The sequence below is a fragment of the Oryza sativa genome, chromosome 5 (assembly GCF_034140825.1).
Source record: "Oryza sativa Japonica Group chromosome 5, ASM3414082v1".
NCBI lineage: Eukaryota > Viridiplantae > Streptophyta > Magnoliopsida > Poales > Poaceae > Oryza > Oryza sativa.
Genome location: NC_089039.1, coordinates 13,124,210 through 13,145,956, shown reverse-complemented (window position 1 = coordinate 13,145,956; position 21,747 = coordinate 13,124,210). Strand labels below are relative to the sequence as shown.

Below are 21,747 nucleotides of genomic sequence, written 5' to 3'. Positions count from 1 at the left end.
AAATTCCATTCAGAGTTTCCTCTGCCACTGCCGCAGTCAAACAAACCGTGCAAACAGGGACGGGCAGTCACACACCAAGAGAGCGAAACGAGCGCGCCTGCCGGTCGCGAAAACCCTGGGAACTCGTCACATCTGGTGCGCCGGGAGCATCCCGGCCGTCCACGGCCCCGCCCATCCTACAGCTGGACGCGATCCCTGCCGTCCATCCGGCGCACCTCCCTCGCTGTCACGTGCACGGAGGAGGAGCGGGGGGGGGGGGGGGGGGGGGGGGGGGGAGGAGGGGGGCGGAGTCCCCAATGCCGATGCGGCCGTGGGAATTTATTATTTTAGGCCGCACAGCCCCCATCTCTCCCCCACCCCTCGGGATATCCGCCTTCTCCCGCCCGCTCCGCCTCCGCCTCCGCCTCCGCCTCGCCGCCGTTGTCGACGCCGCAAGGATCCAAACGCCGCCCCGCGTCGCCTTCTCCGCCTTCTTCTTCTTCTTCTTCTTCTTCTCCGAGGGTCTCTCTCGGGAAGGTACAGCTGCCCGCCTCCCTGCTCTTATTTATCGCGTGCCGTTCATTCCGTGCCTTCTCCAGCTCCAGATCCGCGCGCCGCACGCCGATCCGCGCCCGGCCGGTGAGTCCGCCGCGGGTTTCCGCCATTGCTGCCGTTTCTGCGCTGCTAGGGGGAGGTTTAGATGTGGGTGGTGGGAGCCGCGTGCTGTTGTCTGGGATGGGAGAGAGAGGGTTTAAGGGTGGGTGCCGGATGCGGATGCTCCCGCCCGGGTTTTGGTCCTGCTTGTGGACTGGCGAGGGGCTAGGGGTTGAGTTGTAGGGATTCGGGATGGAAATGGACTGGGGAGCTCGGATGGGGAGGTAATGCCACGCCGGTGAAATGCAGCTCGCTGTTGTTGGTTCTGGTTAATGCCTGGGTGTTGCTGGCTATGTTACTATGTTGCATGCCTACGCGAGATACTGCCATGTGCCATTTTGCGTGATTGTGATATTGGTTTGAGGTTTTAGCTGCGCTCATCATTTCCTCGCGTTGGCTCAGGGTTTAAGCTCCTCTTTGTTAAGTGGGACGGTATGCATATGCATTGTGTTCTTTTAGGTTTAAATTCTGGTTACGGTGCCACACAACAAGTCGTAGATGCTCATTCTTGTTCTTTTCATGGGGCTTATGGAATTGATGGCACATGGCACACCTTTCTCCTTTTTCCGTCATGCATGTTAGTGCCATATTGTCTACGCAAAAAAGAATATTCTGCATATTTGTTTACTCACTATTTTTTTCCAAGAGAATTGGGTTTTGCCATGCTTCAAAAGGAACATTTCAAGCTGAAAAAGTTCTCCCGATATGGAATTAGCTTTAGAGTTCAGGGGAAAAAATATGTTGTTGCTTTGTGCTTGTCAAGTAACCACAGTTGCACAGGTTTTGACTGACCTCATGCTACTTGACATTATTCACCATGATAAAGTTTTACCTTTTGTTTTTTTCCTTTCACTAGGAACAGAACGAATTGTTTGCATAACCAATTTGTAGATTTGACATGGGGAAATAGCATAACTGAATATATCTCAACCTATTACTAGGCAAAATAAGAAATGAACCTAAGCCTTAACAGGTTTGCATCAAATTATCCTGTGCAAAATGAACAAAGGTGGCACACAATGTACAAGCTTGCATTTCATTTTTGGATCCTCAAACGTCTTAAAGACTTTTGCATAAAGTATTTGATGAGTAACGAGCTGGAACTAATCATTCTTATATATTTTCATCTGTCAGATTTCACACATCTGGGGATTTATCTTCTCTTTGTATGGCACTACACATTTGAGAAACCGTGCAATTCTACTGTTTGGTCAGCAGGACAACAATGACATCCACACATGTGGCGACATTGGGAGTTGGTGCCCAGGCACCTCCTCGTCACCAGAAAAAGTCAGCTGGCACTGCATTTGTATCATCTGGGTCATCAAGACCCTCATACCGAAAGAATGGTCAGCGTACTCGGTCACTTAGGGAAGAAAGCAATGGAGGAGTGTCTGATTCCAAAAAGCTTAACCACTCTATTCGCCAAGGTGACCACTAGCTACTTTACATATGCTATAATTTGTGCCAAACATAAACATGCAATGGCTGCTATTATTTAAACGTTAATGTTGAAATAGCTGCTATAGGATACAGCAAAAATATATAATTGACTGGGCAAGATGCAACAATTGTTTTTCACTAAAGTTAGTTATCTTTTGCTGTAAAAGACAACTGTTTTTTACATAAAATGGTATTAATAACCTTGTAATATTCAATGCAACATGTTCTCAAGTAAAAAAAAACATTGCCTGGTTGTATAAGCAAATGTGTCGTTGTAGACATCTTATTAAACCTTTTTGTGATATCTATTACCGTAGGGAACAGGGGAGCTGTTTAAATCTGTTATCATAGAGTAATATGAGAAAAGTGGATTGTGCGACTTTGGCATGTATACCTGCTCAATTTCAAATATATGTCTATGTGCAGGTCTTGCTGGCATCATTGACCTCCCAAATGACGCAGCTTCAGAAGTTGATATTTCACAGTAAGGACTTTATATTTTATAATAATTATTATATAATTTTCTGACATGTTTTGAGAACCTCAAAACATGTGATTGCACCTTCCTTTTTTATGTCTGGTTCAGAAACTGATAAGTTTTGACAGTGTTTAGGATGGATCTTTGATGCGCACAGTGCTTTCTAATGTTTTCATTTTTGAAAGTAATGTTTTAGGAAGAAATATCTGATTAAATTTATACTTTATCTTTACAAAAGTCAAATGCGTTCTGTATCAATTGCGGTTTGTAATATGGCAAGAACATGCTTTCAGAATTTGTTCATACAATGCTTTCTTTCTATTATTATGTAGAACAAATACCTAATACTTTGTTCACCTTTTATAGTGGACACCTCTCACAGCTTTTTCAGTAAGTGATGCAATTTTGTACATTTGTAAGATGTGTTCCAGAAACCTTTTCTCCTGCAATTCTAATGTACCCACTCAAACTGGTATCACCAAAGATCTCCATCTGATTGAAAAAAAGCTGCGTGAAGTATGCTTATTTATGCTAACCATACATGATTTATACTGTTTTATAGTACAATGCTTATTTATGCTAACCATACATAATTTTATTCTGTTTTCTAGTACATTATTTGTGCCCCTGACCATAAATGATCCTTTCTTTTACAGTGGTTCCGAAGATCCCAGGGGGCCTACGGTCCCAGGTTCCTACCAAATGAATGGGATTATCAATGAAACACATAATGGGAGGCATGCTTCAGTCTCCAAGGTTGTTGAGTTTTGTACGGCACTTGGTGGCAAAACACCAATTCACAGTGTATTAGTGGCCAACAATGGAATGGCAGCAGCTAAGTTCATGCGGAGTGTCCGAACATGGGCTAATGATACTTTTGGATCAGAGAAGGCAATTCAGCTGATAGCTATGGCAACTCCGGAGGATCTGAGGATAAATGCAGAGCACATCAGAATTGCCGATCAATTTGTAGAGGTACCTGGTGGAACAAACAACAACAACTATGCAAATGTCCAACTCATAGTGGAGGTTAGTTCAGCTCATCCCTCAACACAACATTTTCGTTTCTATTTAAGTTAGGGAAAAATCTCTACGACCCTCCAATTTCTGAACATCCAATTTTCACCATCAACTGCAATCACAGATAGCAGAGAGAACAGGTGTTTCTGCTGTTTGGCCTGGTTGGGGTCATGCATCTGAGAATCCTGAACTTCCAGATGCGCTGACTGCAAAAGGAATTGTTTTTCTTGGGCCACCAGCATCATCAATGCATGCATTAGGAGACAAGGTTGGCTCAGCTCTCATTGCTCAAGCAGCTGGAGTTCCAACACTTGCTTGGAGTGGATCACATGTGAGCCTTGTCTTCTCTTTTTTAGCTTATCATCTTATCTTTTCGGTGATGCATTATCCCAATGACACTAAACCATAGGTGGAAGTTCCTCTGGAGTGTTGCTTGGACTCAATACCTGATGAGATGTATAGAAAAGCTTGTGTTACTACCACAGAGGAAGCAGTTGCAAGTTGTCAGGTGGTTGGTTATCCTGCCATGATTAAGGCATCTTGGGGTGGTGGTGGTAAAGGAATAAGGAAGGTTTGTTCTTCTTGTAGTTATCAAGAGATTGTTTGGATTGCAAGTGTTTAGTGCCCATAGTTAACTCTGGTCTTTCTAACATGAGTAACTCAACTTTCTTGCAGGTTCATAATGATGATGAGGTTAGGACATTATTTAAGCAAGTTCAAGGCGAAGTACCTGGTTCCCCAATATTTATCATGAGGCTAGCTGCTCAGGTGGGGCCTTTTATGGAAGTTACACCTTTTCCCTTAATGTTGAGTTATTCCGGAGTTATTATGGTTATGTTCTGTATGTTTGATCTGTAAATTATTGAAATTCACCTCCATTGGTTCTCCAGATTAGCAGACCTACAATTCTACATATGGTTTATACTTTATAAATACTAGGATTTAGGGATCTTCATATAGTTTATACATGGTATTTAGATTTCATTTGTAACCCTATTGAAGACATCCTGATTGTTGTCTTATGTAGAGTCGACATCTTGAAGTTCAGTTGCTTTGTGATCAATATGGCAACGTAGCAGCACTTCACAGTCGAGATTGCAGTGTACAACGGCGACACCAAAAGGTCTGCTGTCTCAGTTAAATCACCCCTCTGAATGATCTACTTCTTGCCTGCTGCGTTGGTCAGAGGAATAATGGTTGTATTCTACTGAACAGATAATCGAGGAAGGACCAGTTACTGTTGCTCCTCGTGAGACTGTGAAAGAGCTTGAGCAGGCAGCACGGAGGCTTGCTAAAGCTGTGGGTTATGTTGGTGCTGCTACTGTTGAATACCTTTACAGCATGGAAACTGGTGAATATTATTTTCTGGAACTTAATCCACGGCTACAGGTCGGCTCCTTTGACATTCTTCAGGAATTAATTTCTGTTGACCACATGATTTACATTGTCAAATGGTCTCACAGGTTGAGCATCCTGTCACTGAGTGGATAGCTGAAGTAAATTTGCCTGCGGCTCAAGTTGCTGTTGGAATGGGTATACCCCTTTGGCAGATTCCAGGTAATGCTTCTTCATTTAGTTCCTGCTCTTTGTTAATTGAATGAGCTCTTATACAGACCATGAGACACATTCTACTGTTAATTCATAGTATCCCCTGACTTGTTAGTGTTAGAGATACAGAGATGTATCACAAATTCATTGTATCTCCTCAAGGACTGTAAAAATCCTATAATTAAATTTCTGAAAATTTGTTCTTTTAAGCAGAAAAAAAATCTCTAAATTATCTCCCTGTATACAGAGATCAGGCGCTTCTACGGAATGAACCATGGAGGAGGCTATGACCTTTGGAGGAAAACAGCAGCTCTAGCGACTCCATTTAACTTTGATGAAGTAGATTCTAAATGGCCAAAAGGCCACTGCGTAGCTGTTAGAATAACTAGCGAGGATCCAGATGATGGGTTTAAGCCTACTGGTGGAAAAGTAAAGGTGCGGTTTCCTGATGTTAGGTGTATGAATTGAACACATTGCTATATTGCAGCTAGTGAAATGACTGGATCATGGTTCTCTTATTTTCAGGAGATAAGTTTCAAGAGTAAACCAAATGTTTGGGCCTATTTCTCAGTAAAGGTAGTCCTCAATATTGTTGCACTGCCACATTATTTGAGTTGTCCTAACAATTGTGCTGCAATTGTTAGTTTTCAACTATTTGTTGTTCTGTTTGGTTGACTGGTACCCTCTCTTTGCAGTCTGGTGGAGGCATCCATGAATTCGCTGATTCTCAGTTCGGTATGTAAAGTTAAAAGAGTAATATTGTCTTTGCTATTTATGTTTGTCCTCACTTTTAAAAGATATTGCCTTCCATTACAGGACATGTTTTTGCGTATGGAACTACTAGATCGGCAGCAATAACTACCATGGCTCTTGCACTAAAAGAGGTTCAAATTCGTGGAGAAATTCATTCAAACGTAGACTACACAGTTGACCTATTAAATGTAAGGACTAAATATCTGCTTATTGAACCTTGCTTTTTGGTTCCCTAATGCCATTTTAGTCTGGCTACTGAAGAACTTATCCATCATGCCATTTCTGTTATCTTAAATTCAGGCCTCAGATTTTAGAGAAAATAAGATTCATACTGGTTGGCTGGATACCAGGATAGCCATGCGTGTTCAAGCTGAGAGGCCTCCATGGTATATTTCAGTCGTTGGAGGGGCTTTATATGTAAGACAAACTATGCCACTCATTAGCATTTATGTGAAGCAAATGCGGAAAACATGATCAATATGTCGTCTTATTTAAATTTATTTATTTTTGTGCTGCAGAAAACAGTAACTGCCAACACGGCCACTGTTTCTGATTATGTTGGTTATCTTACCAAGGGCCAGATTCCACCAAAGGTACTATTCTGTTTTTTCAGGATATGAATGCTGTTTGAATGTGAAAACCATTGACCATAAATCCTTGTTTGCAGCATATATCCCTTGTCTATACGACTGTTGCTTTGAATATAGATGGGAAAAAATATACAGTAAGTGTGACATTCTTAATGGGGAAACTTAATTTGTTGTAAATAATCAATATCATATTGACTCGTGTATGCTGCATCATAGATCGATACTGTGAGGAGTGGACATGGTAGCTACAGATTGCGAATGAATGGATCAACGGTTGACGCAAATGTACAAATATTATGTGATGGTGGGCTTTTAATGCAGGTAATATCTTCTTCCTAGTTAAAGAAGATATATCTTGTTCAAAGAATTCTGATTATTGATCTTTTAATGTTTTCAGCTGGATGGAAACAGCCATGTAATTTATGCTGAAGAAGAGGCCAGTGGTACACGACTTCTTATTGATGGAAAGACATGCATGTTACAGGTAATGATAGCCTTGTTCTTTTTAGTTCTAGTCACGGTGTTTGCTTGCTATTTGTTGTATCTATTTAATGCATTCACTAATTACTATATTAGTTTGCATCATCAAGTTAAAATGGAACTTCTTTCTTGCAGAATGACCATGACCCATCAAAGTTATTAGCTGAGACACCATGCAAACTTCTTCGTTTCTTGGTTGCTGATGGTGCTCATGTTGATGCTGATGTACCATATGCGGAAGTTGAGGTTATGAAGATGTGCATGCCCCTCTTATCACCCGCTTCTGGTGTCATACATGTTGTAATGTCTGAGGGCCAAGCAATGCAGGTACATTCCTACATTCCATTCATTGTGCTGTGCTGACATGAACATTTCAAGTAAATACCTGTAACTTGTTTATTATTCTAGGCTGGTGATCTTATAGCTAGGCTGGATCTTGATGACCCTTCTGCTGTTAAGAGAGCTGAGCCGTTCGAAGATACTTTTCCACAAATGGGTCTCCCTATTGCTGCTTCTGGCCAAGTTCACAAATTATGTGCTGCAAGTCTGAATGCTTGTCGAATGATCCTTGCGGGGTATGAGCATGATATTGACAAGGTAAACATCATGTCCTCTTGTTTTTTCTTTTGTTTATCATGCATTCTTATGTTCATCATGTCCTCTGGCAAATCTAGATTCCGCTGTCGTTTCACACAGATTTTTCTCATTCTCATAATGGTGCCAAACATAAATATGCTGCTATATTCATCAATGTTTTCACTCGATTTCTAATTTTGCTTTTGAGTTTTAAACTTTAGTACAATCCATATCTAATCTCCTTTGGCAACAGTGAATCCATTATATATATTTTTATTAAACTGCTTTCTTTTTCAGGTTGTGCCAGAGTTGGTATACTGCCTAGACACTCCGGAGCTTCCTTTCCTGCAGTGGGAGGAGCTTATGTCTGTTTTAGCAACTAGACTTCCAAGAAATCTTAAAAGTGAGGTATATTATGGTTGACAAGATAGCTAGTCTCATGCTCTAAGGACTTGTACATTTCGCCACATAGGTTAATTTTCCATATCAAGTTCTAATGTACGATATAAAAGTAGTACTGGCCTAAAACAGTATTGGTGGTTGACTATCTTTGTTGTGTAAGATCAAGTATTTCTTTTTCATGCTTAGTTTGTCAATACTTCACATTTATCACTGACTTGTCGAGCTAAATGAGATTTTATTTGATTTCTGTGCTCCATTATTTTTGTATATATATATATATATTTAACTATGACTATATGTTATGCCTCAAACGTTTCAAACTCTTTCAGTTGGAGGGCAAATATGAGGAATACAAAGTAAAATTTGACTCTGGGATAATCAATGATTTCCCTGCCAATATGCTACGAGTGATAATTGAGGTCAGTTATTCAATTTGTTGTGATAATCACTGCCTTAACTGTTCGTTCTTTTAACAAGCGGTTTTATAGGAAAATCTTGCATGTGGTTCTGAGAAGGAGAAGGCTACAAATGAGAGGCTTGTTGAGCCTCTTATGAGCCTACTGAAGTCATATGAGGGTGGGAGAGAAAGTCATGCTCACTTTGTTGTCAAGTCCCTTTTTGAGGAGTATCTCTATGTTGAAGAATTGTTCAGTGATGGAATTCAGGTTAACTTACCTATTCGCATTAAACAAATCATCAGTTGTTTTATGATAAAGTCAAAATGTTTATATTTCCCATTCTTCTGTGGATCAAATATATCACGGACATGATATAGTTTCCTTAGGCTATATAATGGTTCTTCATCAAATAATATTGCAGGAAACAGTATAGCAAACTATTTGTATATACTCGAGATGGAAATTGTTAGAAACATCATTGACTAAATCTGTCCTTTGTTACGCTGTTTTTGTAGTCTGATGTGATTGAGCGTCTGCGCCTTCAACATAGTAAAGACCTACAGAAGGTCGTAGACATTGTGTTGTCCCACCAGGTAAATTTCTTCATGGTCTGATGACTTCACTGCGAATGGTTACTGAACTGTCTTCTTGTTCTGACAATGTGACTTTTCTTTGTAGAGTGTTAGAAATAAAACTAAGCTGATACTAAAACTCATGGAGAGTCTGGTCTATCCAAATCCTGCTGCCTACAGGGATCAATTGATTCGCTTTTCTTCCCTTAATCACAAAGCGTATTACAAGGTGACCAGGATAAACATAAATAAACGTGAATTTTTCAATGACCTTTTCTTCTGACATCTGAATCTGATGAATTTCTTGCATATTAATACAGTTGGCACTTAAAGCTAGTGAACTTCTTGAACAAACAAAACTTAGTGAGCTCCGTGCAAGAATAGCAAGGAGCCTTTCAGAGCTGGAGATGTTTACTGAGGAAAGCAAGGGTCTCTCCATGCATAAGCGAGAAATTGCCATTAAGGAGAGCATGGAAGATTTAGTCACTGCTCCACTGCCAGTTGAAGATGCGCTCATTTCTTTATTTGATTGTAGTGATACAACTGTTCAACAGAGAGTGATTGAGACTTATATAGCTCGATTATACCAGGTATGAGAAGAAAGACCTTTTGAAATTATTTATATTAACATATCCTAGTAAAACAGCATGCTCATCATTTCTTAAAAAAAGTTTACAGCACCTGATGTTTGGTTACTGACCGCATCATTAAAATAAAGTTACTTGTTGTGGAGAGATGTATTTTGGAACTTGTGGCACATGCAGTAACATGCTACTGCTCGATATGTTTGCTAACTTGACAACAATATTTTTCAGCCTCATCTTGTAAAGGACAGTATCAAAATGAAATGGATAGAATCGGGTGTTATTGCTTTATGGGAATTTCCTGAAGGGCATTTTGATGCAAGAAATGGAGGAGCGGTTCTTGGTGACAAAAGATGGGGTGCCATGGTCATTGTCAAGTCTCTTGAATCACTTTCAATGGCCATTAGATTTGCACTAAAGGAGACATCACACTACACTAGCTCTGAGGGCAATATGATGCATATTGCTTTGTTGGGTGCTGATAATAAGATGCATATAATTCAAGAAAGGTATGTTCATATGCTATGTTGGTGCTGAAATAGTTATATATGTAGTTAGCTGGTGGAGTTCTGGTAATTAACCTATCCCATTGTTCAGTGGTGATGATGCTGACAGAATAGCCAAACTTCCCTTGATACTAAAGGATAATGTAACCGATCTGCATGCCTCTGGTGTGAAAACAATAAGTTTCATTGTTCAAAGAGATGAAGCACGGATGACAATGCGTCGTACCTTCCTTTGGTCTGATGAAAAGCTTTCTTATGAGGAAGAGCCAATTCTCCGGCATGTGGAACCTCCTCTTTCTGCACTTCTTGAGTTGGTACGTGATATCATCAAAATGATAATGTTTTGGTATGGCATTGATTATCTTCTATGCTCTTTGTATTTATTCAGCCTATTGTGGATACAGGACAAGTTGAAAGTGAAAGGATACAATGAAATGAAGTATACCCCATCACGGGATCGTCAATGGCATATCTACACACTTAGAAATACTGAAAACCCCAAAATGTTGCACCGGGTATTTTTCCGAACCCTTGTCAGGCAACCCAGTGTATCCAACAAGTTTTCTTCGGGCCAGATTGGTGACATGGAAGTTGGGAGTGCTGAAGAACCTCTGTCATTTACATCAACCAGCATATTAAGATCTTTGATGACTGCTATAGAGGAATTGGAGCTTCACGCAATTAGAACTGGCCATTCACACATGTATTTGCATGTATTGAAAGAACAAAAGCTTCTTGATCTTGTTCCAGTTTCAGGGTAAGTGCGCATATTTCTTTTTGGGAACATATGCTTGCTTATGAGGTTGGTCTTCTCAATGATCTTCTTATCTTACTCAGGAATACAGTTTTGGATGTTGGTCAAGATGAAGCTACTGCATATTCACTTTTAAAAGAAATGGCTATGAAGATACATGAACTTGTTGGTGCAAGAATGCACCATCTTTCTGTATGCCAATGGGAAGTGAAACTTAAGTTGGACTGCGATGGTCCTGCCAGTGGTACCTGGAGGATTGTAACAACCAATGTTACTAGTCACACTTGCACTGTGGATGTAAGTTTAATCCTCTAGCATTTTGTTTTCTTTGGAAAAGCATGTGATTTTAAGCCGGCTGGTCCTCATACCCAGACCTAGTGATCTTTATATAGTGTAGACATTTTTCTAACTGCTTTTAATTGTTTTAGATCTACCGTGAGATGGAAGATAAAGAATCACGGAAGTTAGTATACCATCCCGCCACTCCGGCGGCTGGTCCTCTGCATGGTGTGGCACTGAATAATCCATATCAGCCTTTGAGTGTCATTGATCTCAAACGCTGTTCTGCTAGGAATAATAGAACTACATACTGCTATGATTTTCCACTGGTGAGTTGACTGCTCCCTTATATTCAATGCATTACCATAGCAAATTCATATTCGTTCATGTTGTCAAAATAAGCCGATGAAAATTCAAAACTGTAGGCATTTGAAACTGCAGTGAGGAAGTCATGGTCCTCTAGTACCTCTGGTGCTTCTAAAGGTGTTGAAAATGCCCAATGTTATGTTAAAGCTACAGAGTTGGTATTTGCGGACAAACATGGGTCATGGGGCACTCCTTTAGTTCAAATGGACCGGCCTGCTGGGCTCAATGACATTGGTATGGTAGCTTGGACCTTGAAGATGTCCACTCCTGAATTTCCTAGTGGTAGGGAGATTATTGTTGTTGCAAATGATATTACGTTCAGAGCTGGATCATTTGGCCCAAGGGAAGATGCATTTTTTGAAGCTGTTACCAACCTAGCCTGTGAGAAGAAACTTCCTCTTATTTATTTGGCAGCAAATTCTGGTGCTCGAATTGGCATAGCAGATGAAGTGAAATCTTGCTTCCGTGTTGGGTGGTCTGATGATGGCAGCCCTGAACGTGGGTTTCAGTACATTTATCTAAGCGAAGAAGACTATGCTCGTATTGGCACTTCTGTCATAGCACATAAGATGCAGCTAGACAGTGGTGAAATTAGGTGGGTTATTGATTCTGTTGTGGGCAAGGAAGATGGACTTGGTGTGGAGAATATACATGGAAGTGCTGCTATTGCCAGTGCTTATTCTAGGGCATATAAGGAGACATTTACACTTACATTTGTGACTGGAAGAACTGTTGGAATAGGAGCTTATCTTGCTCGACTTGGCATCCGGTGCATACAGCGTCTTGACCAGCCTATTATTCTTACAGGCTATTCTGCACTGAACAAGCTTCTTGGGCGGGAAGTGTACAGCTCCCACATGCAGTTGGGTGGTCCCAAAATCATGGCAACTAATGGTGTTGTCCATCTTACTGTTTCAGATGACCTTGAAGGCGTTTCTAATATATTGAGGTGGCTCAGTTATGTTCCTGCCTACATTGGTGGACCACTTCCAGTAACAACACCGTTGGACCCACCGGACAGACCTGTTGCATACATTCCTGAGAACTCGTGTGATCCTCGAGCGGCTATCCGTGGTGTTGATGACAGCCAAGGGAAATGGTTAGGTGGTATGTTTGATAAAGACAGCTTTGTGGAAACATTTGAAGGTTGGGCTAAGACAGTGGTTACTGGCAGAGCAAAGCTTGGTGGAATTCCAGTGGGTGTGATAGCTGTGGAGACTCAGACCATGATGCAAACTATCCCTGCTGACCCTGGTCAGCTTGATTCCCGTGAGCAATCTGTTCCTCGTGCTGGACAAGTGTGGTTTCCAGATTCTGCAACCAAGACTGCGCAGGCATTGCTGGACTTCAACCGTGAAGGATTACCTCTGTTCATCCTCGCTAACTGGAGAGGCTTCTCTGGTGGACAAAGAGATCTTTTTGAAGGAATTCTTCAGGCTGGCTCGACTATTGTTGAGAACCTTAGGACATACAATCAGCCTGCCTTTGTCTACATTCCCATGGCTGCAGAGCTACGAGGAGGGGCTTGGGTTGTGGTTGATAGCAAGATAAACCCAGACCGCATTGAGTGCTATGCTGAGAGGACTGCAAAAGGCAATGTTCTGGAACCGCAAGGGTTAATTGAGATCAAGTTCAGGTCAGAGGAACTCCAGGATTGCATGAGTCGGCTTGACCCAACATTAATTGATCTGAAAGCAAAACTCGAAGTAGCAAATAAAAATGGAAGTGCTGACACAAAATCGCTTCAAGAAAATATAGAAGCTCGAACAAAACAGTTGATGCCTCTATATACTCAGATTGCGATACGGTTTGCTGAATTGCATGATACATCCCTCAGAATGGCTGCGAAAGGTGTGATTAAGAAAGTTGTGGACTGGGAAGAATCACGATCTTTCTTCTATAAGAGATTACGGAGGAGGATCTCTGAGGATGTTCTTGCAAAAGAAATTAGAGCTGTAGCAGGTGAGCAGTTTTCCCACCAACCAGCAATCGAGCTGATCAAGAAATGGTATTCAGCTTCACATGCAGCTGAATGGGATGATGACGATGCTTTTGTTGCTTGGATGGATAACCCTGAAAACTACAAGGATTATATTCAATATCTTAAGGCTCAAAGAGTATCCCAATCCCTCTCAAGTCTTTCAGATTCCAGCTCAGATTTGCAAGCCCTGCCACAGGGTCTTTCCATGTTACTAGATAAGGTAATTAGCTTACTGATGCTTATATAAATTCTTTTTCATTACATATGGCTGGAGAACTATCTAATCAAATAATGATTATAATTCCAATCGTTCTTTTTATGCCATTATGATCTTCTGAAATTTCCTTCTTTGGACACTTATTCAGATGGATCCCTCTAGAAGAGCTCAACTTGTTGAAGAAATCAGGAAGGTCCTTGGTTGAATCATATGATGCCAAAACTATTATTGGAGGCACAAATAGCTTGTGGACCCTGTCGGATTGTTGGTGAGTGTATATTGGATTTGTTAGTTCTGCCAGATGAAAGTGCAAGTCTGATGATTCATGATACCGTCAGTTGGCAAGAACACCGGTTAACCTGAGTGCTTGTTTACAAATGGTCCTTTATGACAATCGTTGTTTCGCGCTAGTTCCGTGATCTACTATCATCTGTTAGACGCTGTAATTAGTGAGTCTCCGCGGATCCACAGTATACGGTTGAGCTGTTGATTCAATTTTGGACACGAATAATATGATTTTGTAGGCATAAATGCGTCTGTATGTGAAATAAATTGTCTGTTGAGTTAACACACAAGATGACAATATGTTTGTGCTCTACTGCTATTGTCCATGAATACTGATTGCGGAATCAACCACATGCATTATACCCATCTCAACGTGACCAGTGATTGGACGGATGACCAAAGTGGAGCGGTTGGATGGAAGAAACTATATTTATGAACAAGTTTAATTCTCAGCCGACCTATGGCCAAACATGCGGATGAGAACAATCCAAATGAGGCTTTTGAGGGTAGCAAAGGATATGGAAAATAAACAAATTACAGAAAGCTCAAAAAAGTCGCTTAAGGTTTGTTCAGATTGATGCTATTTTCAATCATACTATTTTTTGGCAAAGTTGCTAAAAAAAATTAGTTTGTTGCTAAATTTGGTAAATATTCTACTAAAATTTTGGCAATATTACCAACTTGCCAAAATTGGTAAGGTTAATTTTGGTTGCAATCTGAACATGCCCTTAGTTTTACTACGTCCGTTATGTTATCTACTCAGAATAATTGCATTTCTATCATTCAAATTTTATGAAAAAAAATATTTCTAATGAGATGGGATCCAACAAATTACAAATTAATTAGATGATGATATACCATCTTTTAGTCTCACATTGCCATCTCCTAACTTTTCTTTTAATCAAGTTTACGTGTGAAATGTGTGCATACAATGTGGTCACTAAATAGGCTATTGTGGTCATTTGCGTGCGCTAGCAATCTGTCTTTATTCCGGGATGAGGTGGTAAAACATAGGATCTGTATGATTCAAATCTTAGGTTGTGTTCTTTCCCCACCTTTCTCAACTAACCTCCCTCGTGTTCTGTGCGCACATTTTTTTAACTGCTAAACAATGTTTTTTTGCAAAGGGTTTCTATACGAAAGTTGTTTTAAAAATCATATTAATCCATTTTTTTAAAAAAATAATAAATACTTACTTAATCATGAGAAAATGTGTCGCTCCGTAGTGAGTTCCCAACCTCACCTCCCAAGCACAGCCTTATACCTCAACATAAGCATTACTGCATTGGTTCTCATGATTCCCGTTATTTCAATGATTATAAAGCTAAAGCTAATTGATAACCGCAGTGACTAAAAATGAAATCTTATGACCTAATCTTAGTACTACATCCGTCCCAAAACAACTTTGTTGGTCCCCTGTCCCCACATACTAAAACAAAGGCAAAAATGATTTAGGGAATCCCAATGCAATTGATCTCATTTTAACAAACAGAAATGCATTTTCCCTACTTTCACAAACTATAGTGCAATAATTGCTTCAAAGATGAAGTTATTTTGGAGTGAATAAGATGGTGAAAAATGAACTTATTTTTAGAACGGAGCATGTATTTGCTAAACAATCTAGAAATCATTATATTTTACAATGTAAAGAGTATAAATTAATACATTAATTGTTGGTACTCATCGTTAATATTTAGAACCCCAACTTCGTGAAAAAAAAATTCGAGGGAAAAGGGCAGGAGCTCTGGCAATTTTAATTAAGGAGGATTACAACACGCACTTTACAAAGATCGGGAGATCCCCAGGAAACAAGAGGAGGATACAAGAATTTTGAGGAAATTAATGTACTATTATTCTTTCTTATTTTTTATTTTACTTATTTTTATATTGCTTTGTGGATTGAGATCTACTATGCCTTGGCATGGTCAACAATAATCGGAGGTGTGATGTGGCGATTACGTAGATGTTGCTTTTGATGTTTAGTTGATAAATCTATAGGATAGTTGCATTTTAGAAAGCTAAGTAATAAAATTGAAAATTGATAGAGAAAAGAATTGAGAAAAAACTAAGTGGTTGGAAAGATAAACATATGTCAATGGGTGGAAGATTGATTTTGATCAACTCCGTGTTAACTAGTGTAGTTATCTTTATGATTAGGTGATACCTGTGCTTTGCAACGGAGTGCATAGTAAATATTATAGAAATGATGACTGTTGAAATATTGTGAAAACTAGGATGGAAGATAACAAGATTTTCTTAGCAGGAAGTATCTTAATAATTTCTGATAAGATAAATGTATTGGAACTCTTCTATTAAGGAGCAATATCCATCTTTGTATAATATGGTTTGTCAAAAAAGTGCATCAATTACACTTGTAATGGGTTATGTGTTCCTTTGAATGTTTTTTTCCAAAACCATATTGGCGAGTTAGAACTTTGTTAATTGGCATAACTTGGTTGCTACAAGTACATATTCATCTTAATGATGATAAGGACATATTTAGGTGGAACCTTCCTTGATATATATTTTTATTTGGTGTTGAGTTTTTTTAATGAGTTTATCAAAAGGAATAAATGTTGTAGAAATTAAGATTGCCTATCAAATTAAATATTTTTATGTGGTAAATATATTTGGTAGTGTTAACCAAAAATAATTTAGCAAACATGAATTAAGATGGTAGTAATATGCATGATGAAACAATCCAACATATATTCTTTGAATGTCATGTTACTAAGTTTCTATGGAGAACAAAATTTATCTTTTTTTATTGTAATGACCACATAGTTTATCCTATATGTTTCGGTATTGGCTAGTTGGTATTGACTAAAAAAACCAAGAAACATAATTTAATAATATTATCTGCGTTATGCTAGTCTTATTGAGTGTCATGTTGCTAAATTTCTATGGAGAATAATTTATTTATCTCTTTTGAATCGCAAAGACCGTATATCTTCTGGATGTTTGGGAATTAGCTAGCTAGTATTGACTAAAAAACCAAGAAACATATTTTAGTAGGGGCATTTGTATTATGTTGCCTTGTATGTGGTTTTTGATAAAACTTCAACTAAATCTTATATAGAGGTATTATTTAGAGCAACATACTTGCTACGGTTACATAATTTTTAATGAAATATAAACTGCTAGGCAAATGTTGGGCAGTTTCCCCTTAAAAAACATACTGATTATAATTTAGCACATTGAGACAGATGCTTACCACTAAAATAACAATTAGTTATAAATACGAGCACTCATATCAATCTACGACTTTAACTGAGGTGGACAGGTTTGAAAAACCAGGCCAACCTATGGCATCATCATCATCATCGTCGTCACTACATTCCTTATTTCTTCGATAGCGGCCATCCGTCCTCTGGCCAAGCTTTCTCCCGCCACCACTTGAGCTCACCGCTGGCTGTGACTCCTAAATCCGGCCATCCGTCCTCTGGCCAAGCTTTCTCCCGCCACCACTTGAGCTCACCGCTGGCTGTGACTCCTAAATCTCACCGCTGGCTGTGACTCCTAAATCCTTCTTACCATTTCAATCAATCTCATGCCGCCGTCCGGCCGTGACCCTCTTTCATACAGTTAAGTGTGTTGCTGACCTATCTAACCGTCCAAGCTTCCTGCTAGCTCTCCCTTTCCTCCATGTATGCAAGCGACAAATAAAGAAGAGCGAAGAGAGCAGGGTAGATAGAAAAAAGATGTAAAAAAACTGTAATTATTTCACAAATATTACAAATAACAAACTAAAATATACAAATTATTATTAACGTTCTCCATAATATTTATGGGTAGATGCACAATTTTGCATGTTGCCTTTATACATGCCTCACTGCCACCAAATCTACAATTGAAATCATCCACCCCGCTCGGCTTAACTAATGATATGCATAAGTATAACCATTAATTAAAAGGCAATATTGGCTTGCTAGTTTCGTTTGTTGCTACAAGATTGAGAGAAGATTTATCTTAGACTTTTGCACGGACGCTTTCTAAATTACTAAATGGTTGTTTGCGAAAATTGTATAGAAAAAATATTTAACTTTTTAAAATTTAAAATAATTAATACTTAATTAATCATATAATATAATAATGTTTCTAAATCTTCGTCATTTCCTCACCTCTCAAATAAACCAGCCGAGATGAGATGACAAGCCACAAGAGTGAGTAAGAGTGGCGTGGCCACACCACGCGACGCTGCGCCACACAAAATCCCATCAAACGGGGCCTCTCTCTCTCTTCGTCCCCGTCCCGCTCCTCTCCGTCCTTTTCTGGACGGACTCGCCTCGGCGGCCGCAGCCAGCCACAGCCGCCGCTTACTTGAGATTGAGATTGTTGCCATCCCGTTGCCGATGGCGGCGATGCTCGCGCCGGCCGCGCTCCCGCCCCGAGGTTTACAGAGTAAGGCGGTAAATTTCTTGGCCGATTTGTTCTCTCTTCCACTTGTTGGATGCATCAGATCGAGAGGATTCAGTTCATTTGTCGAGGATATGGCATGGCACGGCAGCTTACTGTGTGATGCTTCCGCCCACTATAAATTTTGAGAGATTATATTTATTTTGACATAAAAAAAAAGAGAGATTATTATTACGGGGAAGCCCAATGGATTGTAGTTGCTTCACTTCTCTTCGTCTTGTCGGCTTGTTTTGTTACTACCGTGGTAGAATCCAGTCACGGTTTTAGGGAGCATGCATGTATGACCGGTAATTTTGCAGCCAGTAATTTGATTTTTTGAATTAATCTGTCTCTTGGGCTCATGGCAAGTATCTACCATGTTCTGACATGTAAAATCTACGTCAGTACTGTTCATCATTATGATATACTTACATTGCCAGATTGTGTTTAATCAGGTTGGAAATGCGGAGTCGCAGTTGTTGCTACATGGAAAAGGTTGCATAGTGGCCGACGCAATGTAAGTGTTGCATTGGAATTTATTTCAAGGTTTTTTTTCTCTTACATGTATATAACCAGACAGCTTATTTGTTGTTTAAGGCTGTCAGAATATTTGCAGCAAAGAGTAATGAAAGGAGGAGGAAATCACAAAGTATATCTCAAGGTCCAACATTTATAAGTGAAGAAGCTTCTTCTTCAGGCAGTGGCGAAAACCCCACCACCAGCCTTGAGGTCAATGCCAATGATGTTACTACTGACGAGAAATTCACAGTTGCCCCAAGGAATGCGGTTCTTCAGGCTTGTACTCTCACATCTAGCTTACTCCTTGCAGGAGGTCTCGTTCTTCGTGAGGTAAACCTATCTGCTTAGCGATGGCAAAACAAGTGTTTTAAACAATAATTAAGCTATTGAGAATTCTGTGATAATAAGTTGAATGAGTAAATATAATTTCAACACACATCAGCGCAAAGCGAATACTTCAGTAATTATGGCGTTATCCTGAAAGCCTAATGATAATTTGTTTACAGGCATCACATTTTGCATCTTTGAATGGATGGCCGGTTGCTGACCCTATGAATTTGTCATGTATGCTTTCTTCTTATCTTTACAAATAAATGATGTGCCATGTAATAATGTTGAGTTACCTAAATGTATGTAAGTCGATTTCTGTATTGTTTTTCTGCAGTCAATTTTGAGACCTGGCATCTTGAGTTGATTGCAGGACTTGTAATAATAATATCATCTAGCAGATATATTCTTCTACAGACATGGCCAGATTTCAGATATTCCAGTGAGACTGCAAATAGACAAGTATATACAACTTTACAATCAGTATTTCCTTTTTGTTTTATTTTCCTTCTCATGAAGGTCTGTCATTGGCAAATACAGTTTCTCAAGTAGCTGATGAATCTATGCTGTTGTCTGAATGAACATAATAACTTTTAGAGTACATTGTAACAATTGCATTACCTCACCAGTAAATGATGTACATTTTCACCTAGTCAATAAATGCTCTGCTCTTTTTATGAACTGAGTGGAACCAAGGTTCCAAAAACTGGAGTAGATCAGTAACTGGTCCAGAGCCAGGGACTTGTTAGAGGTTGTCTATTGGCTAGAAGCCTATAGATTCAAAACTTATATTTAAATAATTCCAACTGGTTGCTGGTCAAAATTTTGAACTTTTGGATTTGAACCCTTTTCCTGTAACTGGCCAGTTACTGGATTTAACCAGTGGCTGGTAATCTAGACAGACCAGTATTTAGAATGCTGAGTGCAACGAAAGATTTTACCAAGTCTGGCACATAATCGCAAAGTTCCCGGGTCGATGGGATCGAGGAATGGGTCGAGGAATGTGGTATGCTACTTGCGAGAGGTTTTTACAAGGTGGGGACAAAAATGACCCCGCGTTCCCGGGACAGGGATGGCTGGCGTTCCCGGGTTGAGGAACGTTGCCACCAACCCCGTTTCCAAATATACAAAGTTGAGTTGCATAATTGCATTAGTTTCCCCTAATGCAAGTGTTTCCGTTATATTGTAATATGTCATAGATCTTTATTTCAAGATGCAAAAAAGTACATTGTATCCAGTACTATCAGGTGTCTTTTCTTTATAATCATTTGAGACTTCGGCCCTGGAACACTTCAAATTCTTAGATAGTGCAAGTTCCTTCACTACACTTCAACTCTTAATGGTTTCAATTTTTGTCAACTAGATCCTTACTTCACTGGAGACTTTCGATTATATCGTAGTTGCTTGTCTTCCTGGGATAAGCGAGGTAAATATATAAATTGTTTGAAGTCTTCTTTCTAGAATACTGGATCTATTCCGAAGAAAATGTTGATGTATAGTTTTTATATGTCAGGAGGTGCTGTTTCGAGGGGCATTGATGCCTATCTTTGGACTGAACTGGATAAGTGCCTTTGTAACTAGTGCCATTTTCGGTATTCTTCACTTGGGCAATGGCAGAAAATATTCATTTGCAATCTGGTAAGATATCTTCCTTTAATGTTTCATACATGTCTACAATGGGAAATAATTTAACACAGGAGCGATGATTTGGTTTTTGTGTATTTTAAAATGCGCTAGTTAACTCCCAAAGTTTTCCTGATATTTTGAGCTGTGGTGATTCATCAAGGTGATAAGCTTCAATGTGGTCTTACACTTGAATATTTTGTATTTCCAGGGCAACGTTTGTTGGCGTAGCATATGGTTTAGCTACCATAGCTTCTTCAAGCATCATAGTTCCAATGGCTTCTCACTCCATAAACAATATTATCGGAGGCCTAATTTGGCGCTTTACCAACAATACAGAAAGAGAATAGGTTTCTCCTTAGTATATTTGGAAATATATATTTTCAGTTTTAGGTGTTATTTGTTTTTTTGCTTTAGCATAGACCTTTTAGTTTGTCTATACTGGTTGTTTTTGTAACTTGTACTGCTAGGATGCTTGAAGAAATGTTTTGCCTTACTGTTCTTTAAGATCATTTGGGCACGATGTGTATTACAGATAACTATTTACATGTTGTGTTTCTTGCTTTTATAGCTGCGCTGGTATTGTATCTTATACCAAGTTTGAAATAAGTCACTGATAAAAAAAGATGGTATTGTCAGGTTTATATCTGTTGCTTCAACATAGCGAAGATAACAGCAGGAACAAAGACAATTCAGACAATAAGAAAACGAAGGTGGGATTGCACAGAAAAAGAATGCCTGTGCATTGTTCCTTAAACAAGATATGTGTCATGGACTTCAATGAATTATTTGCAGCACTTCTCACAAACTGGAGGGAACCTGTGAATGTTGCAATAGCAGCATGCCACACTGCAGTAGTTGTTGCAACCTGTCAATGTCATTCTACAACTGTTACAAGACCATATGACAAAATCTATTGATACAGCGTTTTTTCTTAATGCCAAAAGACCAATGACATCTAAGTATTATGTTTCCAAAAACAAGCGGAAAATGTTTCCAGGGACACTGCAAACTTAAA

At 39.5% G+C, this 21,747-nt stretch overlaps 2 protein-coding genes across 3 annotated transcripts; both read left to right on the top strand.

Annotated features, from left to right (window-relative positions):
• The first annotated feature begins 358 nt into the window (after window positions 1-358).
• LOC4338322 (acetyl-CoA carboxylase 2-like) lies at window positions 359-14,213 on the top strand. Its single transcript, NM_001420300.1, has 34 exons — window positions 359-516; window positions 1,768-2,063; window positions 2,503-2,560; window positions 3,211-3,583; window positions 3,699-3,905; window positions 3,984-4,145; window positions 4,250-4,342; window positions 4,602-4,697; window positions 4,790-4,963; window positions 5,038-5,131; window positions 5,370-5,557; window positions 5,648-5,698; window positions 5,818-5,857; window positions 5,939-6,063; window positions 6,176-6,292; window positions 6,394-6,468; window positions 6,543-6,599; window positions 6,682-6,786; window positions 6,863-6,949; window positions 7,081-7,272; window positions 7,354-7,542; window positions 7,819-7,929; window positions 8,253-8,342; window positions 8,412-8,588; window positions 8,837-8,914; window positions 9,000-9,122; window positions 9,214-9,483; window positions 9,709-9,986; window positions 10,075-10,297; window positions 10,388-10,740; window positions 10,821-11,034; window positions 11,166-11,345; window positions 11,442-13,583; window positions 13,729-14,213. The coding sequence occupies exons 2-34, from the start codon at window positions 1,859-1,861 to the stop codon at window positions 13,783-13,785; spliced, it is 6,984 nt and encodes a 2,327-aa protein (NP_001407229.1). The 5' UTR covers window positions 359-516; window positions 1,768-1,858; the 3' UTR covers window positions 13,786-14,213.
• Window positions 14,214-18,107: 3,894 nt separating this feature from the next.
• On the top strand, window positions 18,108-21,299 carry LOC9270759 (uncharacterized). 2 transcript variants are annotated; one of them, XM_015782324.3, is made up of 8 exons: window positions 18,108-18,266; window positions 18,716-18,777; window positions 18,858-19,109; window positions 19,286-19,343; window positions 19,444-19,568; window positions 20,470-20,532; window positions 20,620-20,744; window positions 20,941-21,299. In XM_015782324.3, the coding sequence occupies exons 1-8, from the start codon at window positions 18,218-18,220 to the stop codon at window positions 21,077-21,079; spliced, it is 873 nt and encodes a 290-aa protein (XP_015637810.1). In that variant the 5' UTR covers window positions 18,108-18,217; the 3' UTR covers window positions 21,080-21,299. The 2 variants fall into 2 exon arrangements, with proteins under 2 accessions (XP_015637810.1, XP_015637811.1); XM_015782325.3 differs by having other exon boundaries at window positions 18,108-18,274; window positions 18,866-19,109.
• The last annotated feature ends 448 nt before the right edge of the window (window positions 21,300-21,747 follow it).

What these genes read in the sequence shown, in the direction of transcription:
- LOC9270759 (XM_015782324.3), top strand. Translation starts at nt 18,218, where the DNA reads ATGGCGGCGATGCTCGCGCCGGCCGCGCTCCCGCCCCGAGGTTTACAG. An exon ending in GAGGTCTCGTTCTTCGTGAG is followed by an intron (nt 19,110 to 19,285) that starts GTAAACCTATCT and finishes ATTTGTTTACAG; the next exon opens with GCATCACATTTTGCATCTTT. An exon ending in GTGAGACTGCAAATAGACAA is followed by an intron (nt 19,569 to 20,469) that starts GTATATACAACT and finishes TTTGTCAACTAG; the next exon opens with ATCCTTACTTCACTGGAGAC.
- LOC4338322 (NM_001420300.1), top strand. Translation starts at nt 1,859, where the DNA reads ATGACATCCACACATGTGGCGACATTGGGAGTTGGTGCCCAGGCACCT. An exon ending in TAGATGGGAAAAAATATACA is followed by an intron (nt 6,600 to 6,681) that starts GTAAGTGTGACA and finishes GCTGCATCATAG; the next exon opens with ATCGATACTGTGAGGAGTGG. An exon ending in ACATTGTGTTGTCCCACCAG is followed by an intron (nt 8,915 to 8,999) that starts GTAAATTTCTTC and finishes TTTTCTTTGTAG; the next exon opens with AGTGTTAGAAATAAAACTAA.